Source organism: Chelon labrosus (genome assembly GCF_963514085.1).
Source record: "Chelon labrosus genome assembly, chromosome: 1".
NCBI lineage: Eukaryota > Metazoa > Chordata > Actinopteri > Mugiliformes > Mugilidae > Chelon > Chelon labrosus.
In genome coordinates, this window is record NC_140337.1 from 33,341,807 (window position 1) to 33,346,528 (window position 4,722).

At 38.6% G+C, this 4,722-nt stretch overlaps 1 protein-coding gene across 1 annotated transcript; it reads right to left on the minus strand.

The window, feature by feature from the left end:
- Positions 1-1,054: 1,054 nt before the first annotated feature.
- On the minus strand, positions 1,055-4,289 carry LOC311485864 (uncharacterized protein). Its single transcript, XM_084541527.1, has 4 exons — positions 3,891-4,289; positions 3,582-3,738; positions 3,109-3,236; positions 1,055-2,838 (listed from the first exon to the last, which is right to left on the minus strand). The coding sequence occupies exons 1-4, from the start codon at positions 4,119-4,121 to the stop codon at positions 2,521-2,523; spliced, it is 834 nt and encodes a 277-aa protein (XP_084397653.1). The 5' UTR covers positions 4,122-4,289; the 3' UTR covers positions 1,055-2,520.
- Between the last annotated feature and the right edge of the window lie 433 nt (positions 4,290-4,722).

Sequence of the window (4,722 nt, forward strand, 5' to 3'; positions counted from 1 at the left end):
GTGTGTATGCCCGTTGGGGCCTTGTTGTCACGGTTACCAGTTTGAATTTCAGTTAGAAGATGGCTAGAGGGAGAGAAAATGCTGAAACAAACCTCCTCGAACAGGAAGGCCTTGTGGCCAAACCGTGTTTCCAATCATTGAACCGACTTCACTTTGGGCATCTTGAGTCTTTCCTGAACGTCTAGATATGCAGTTTTTGGGCAAAATGAAGAAATGTGAGCTATAAAGAGCGATTCAAAGAAAGGATTGCTTCTGCTTTGCTCCAGAAATTTAACATGGCAGTCTATGAAGCTGTGGATGGGAGTTGCTGGCGCATCTTTGCGTCTCACGCCAAAACTATAAGACTTTACAGCTTTAGCAGACGAATTTGAGCGAGAAGACAAATTTTCCTACGTTTCTATGTATAAATTATATCTGAGGTGTGAAATTTGTGGCCACGGGAGCAGTTTCTGTTTTATTTTTTGCCTAATTTTCTTCTCTCCTCCTCACTCTAGCTGATGATGTCATCCACTCTGGCACAAACATTCCGCGCAATACACACCCATTATAAACCCTGAAATTTGAGTAAAAACCTACACAACTCTGAGGCTTCATAGTTTAAAAACGGTAAAAGGAGTCGATAAGTGAAGTGAATCGCTGAAGAGAAGGCAAGAGTACCTACGTTTTAAAATTTAAATGGAGTCTCTCGGTGAAAGTATGCCAGAGCAGTTGATTGTTGAAAATGTCTGTTGATTTTTTTTTTTTTTCGGGCTTCTCCATTAATTTCAATGGGAAATTTTCTGCGGTTTTTCGCGAATAAATTCGCGAAAAACTTGTCAATCCCTTATAAAAGTAATAGCACGGGATTCGGGATCAAAACACACGTTTTGATATATCATGTGTTGGGGTCCTCTCGCCGGTTCGGGCCGCATTAATCGGCGAAAAAGGGCGGAAAATGAATAATAAGTAAAAATAAAACTGCAAAGAAACACGCAGAAGATCAATAGTGGCCTCGTGCCTATGGCACGAGGCCACTCCTCCCATAGCTTGCTATGGGAGGAGTGGCCTCGTGTCATAGGCACTCGGCACTAACTAGAAAATTCCCGCAGGAAATTTTGAGAGTGACTCGAGGGCTGCTGCCGGGGTTATTAAAAAAAGAAAAGGAAAAAGATGTTAGCATTACCAATACTAATGTTGGCATTACCATTTGCCACGCTAACGCGCGGCGCTGACGCACTAAACACACAGTAAATTTTGCAGTGTTAAAGTAACACTTAAAGAGTTAAATTTAACACCATTTCCGAGTGTATTTGGTCCAACTCGGAATTAGTGTTAAATTAACTCTTACCATAGTGTTTAGAATTTAGAGTTAAATTAACTCTAAATAGAGTAAAAATTTAACACTCGCTTACACTGAATAGTGTTATTGAAATTTTACACCAAAGGTTAAATAACACTGAAGAGTGTAAATATTATTCTTGGTAGAGTTGATAATTCACTCTTCTATGGTGTCAAATCAATTCTGATTGAGTTCCATTCCAGTACAGATTAACACTCTAATAAGTGTTGATATTACACACTACTGTGTTGATAATTTACTCTCTTGCAGTGAAAAACAAGCTCTTATAGAGTAAAATTCTAACACTGTATAGTGTGAATGAAATTTGACACCATTTCTGAAAATAAATCTTAGCAGTGTTAATTTTACACTTTTGTAGTGTCAACTTACATGCAACACCATTAAGTGAGTAAAAATCACAAGTTTCCACAAAATAATGCATTTAAGAACTTTATTAGCAGCTCTCAACTATGTCAGGCTGAAATATCATCTCATCAAAACATCTCATGTAGAATACAAATCTACATTTAAAACATTGACCTTAAGTCTGCATAAAATGACAATATGGAACAACATAGAAAGAAGAATCTGTCGTTCCATACTTCAATTGTACATCAAATGGTCTGAAGTAACGCAGCTCATTTATGTTCAACATCTTTAGAACCCTGTCAGGATGCAGCCTGACCTCTGTTTCCTGTGGAGATAAGCACTGTAAAGCTGCATCTTTAGCTTGACTATGAATCTCAGAACACACTTCTTCCATAGAGGAAACAAAACTATTTACAGCAGATTGACTTAATCCGGCTGCCTTGAGTTGTGCAACAGCAGAAGCACACATATCTAGAGTGCTCCTATTGGAGTTTCTCAACAGTTCAGATGTTGTGGTTACCTCATCTTTGTTACCCGTCAGCGATGTTGTGGCTGTCTCATCTACATTAGCTGTCACCACCTCTCCTGTGCTCAAATTAACATCAGTGTCAACCTCCTGGTCAATATACTCAGTGTGTTTGGTGTTTAAATGTTTCCTAAAACCAGAAAATGTACCAAACACACATCCACATCCAGTCTGGGCACATTTAAGCCTGAGATTTTTTCCAGGCAAGTAACCATGAACTAATCGTAAATGCCTAACAAGCATATTTGAACTTGTTAACTCAGCCTGACAAACAAAACACTGCATGATAGAGGAGAAACTTCAAGCACTAATGAAGCAACCTCGCCCTAACTTCAGAGACACGAGGACTTTCCTTGACCTTGCCGACATCAATGTTGTACACTGTGGTTTGGATAAAAGTGTACATGTTGTGGAGCATGCTGTTGTATGATGTGCCAAACACAAAATGAGCCTTAAACAGTTCATCAAAGGCACCAAGAGAAGAGGTTGACCTGCAAGGTATGGCATTCTTGTCAAGAATGATGAAGAACTGATGGATTGCATTCTTCTTAACTCCAACAGCCAGGAGATAGGGTTGAGCTCTGGTGGTGATGGCATCGAGATGCTCTTGAATGTTTGTTCCACTCTGCGAAGACAAACACATGAAGATATGATTACAATTGGACAACTGTAATACATAAAACCAAAACAAAAAGAACAGAAAAACTAAATAATAATACTTTAAGTGAGACATATTCACCACCAACTAGTTGCTTAGAATACACGTTAGCATCATATTGGCTGTCAGTACTCATTACAAAGCACTTTATTAATGCCTTATTGTGCATGACCATATTCTACAACTATTAGGCAATTATATAAGATTTGTCCCTCAATAACCTCCAAAAACACAAACCTTCTTGAAGACCACAAGATGCTTCTCTGCTTGGGATGCCGAAACCTTTCCTGGTCTCTTCCGACCCTGAGCAGAGGGTGGAATCAGGTGTAGCAGCAATAAAACCGACGAAAGGTCACTGTCCCAACCTGTAACAACAATCGTGTGTTCAATCTCAACACACTTCAGTTATGCGGGCTGTCAACAAAATTCAGTGGCTCTGCAATGGCAGTAGCATTTAAATAAATAAAAAAAAAAACAATAAAAAAAAAAACAATAACGGAAAGATAGCAGTTTTATATCATCACAAGAAGTTATCCAAATCAAACCATGGGACAAACACTTCAGTGCTTTTGAAGTTTTGTTCAATATACTGCGTACATAATGTCCTCTTACATTTATCACACATCCAGATATGTAAATGTTTAGATATGATAATTATATATTCCAAGTATATGAGAGCAGCAGAAGAAGAACAAGAACAATTATCTTACCAGGAGGATCAGCTGCCAGCAAGAGTTCTTCAAGCTCACTTGTGGATAGAAGCTTTCTGCATTGTTGGATGATCTTTTTCTTGAACATGACCGGCCACCTCTCCAGAAGCTTGCTTGAGGTATCCTCTCCAAACATCAGAATGAAATCCTGTTCAACCTGGGGTGGGGTGGTGATGGGTGACAATTTCAATTTCAGGCAACCAAAGTTAACGGGTGATAGTTATTGGGGTATTACTACAACGCCTGTCTACCGTCTTATAAAAACTATTCAACTGTCATAATGTTTTCAAAATAATGATAGATAATTACCAAGCCTTTGACGTCTTTAAAACGTGGAAAGTCAGACAGTATGTTGCTCGACTGCTGGGGGTCAAGGACCATGTTGCGGCGATACACAAACGTCAGTTTCATTTTCTTGTTGACAGTGTCCTCATCAGCTGAATGTTTCATCAATGAGATTGCTTCGTTGCACTCATCTTCAGTCAGGGCAGTCTCTGGATCGAACTCGGACTCTCGTCTGACAGTTGGTCCTCCAGACATGGCTTCACCAGATGATCCTTTGGCTGATTCTACATAACATGGGAAAATACAGTATTATAAATACTGATATCAAAAACAGTTTTAGAAACCTGGCAAACTTTTAAAGAGGTACTCTTTACTCTTTATACCAAAAGTATAAACTTAATTACTGACTGTACTGTGATGAAACATATCATTGCTGGTGTTAATATTGACATTTTTTTCTTCACAACTTATGATTATTACTATTATTTTGTGCATTGAAAGTGGCTCAAAATGTCTACTGTTTTGAATCACCCTAAAATTTGCCATGCCAGCCTGTAGACAAAGTCAGAGGAATTGAAGGGTGTAGTTAGACTTCAAGAAAAATATTGTATTATTTTAAACATTATGTGCAACAAATGCAATAACTGATCTTGCGACTGTTTTGTTCCATACATTTTTCCAGTATTACCTCCAAACGACGATCGCCTGTCTTTAGCTGTGCCTCTCTGAATAGTTTTAATCCTCCAGGCCAAGTACCCAGTTCCACTCTCACCATCATAATAGTGCTCCTTGGAGGATGAAAGGATAACAAAAAAAAAGACATTCATTAATAACATTTAAAAGTGAAAACAACAGG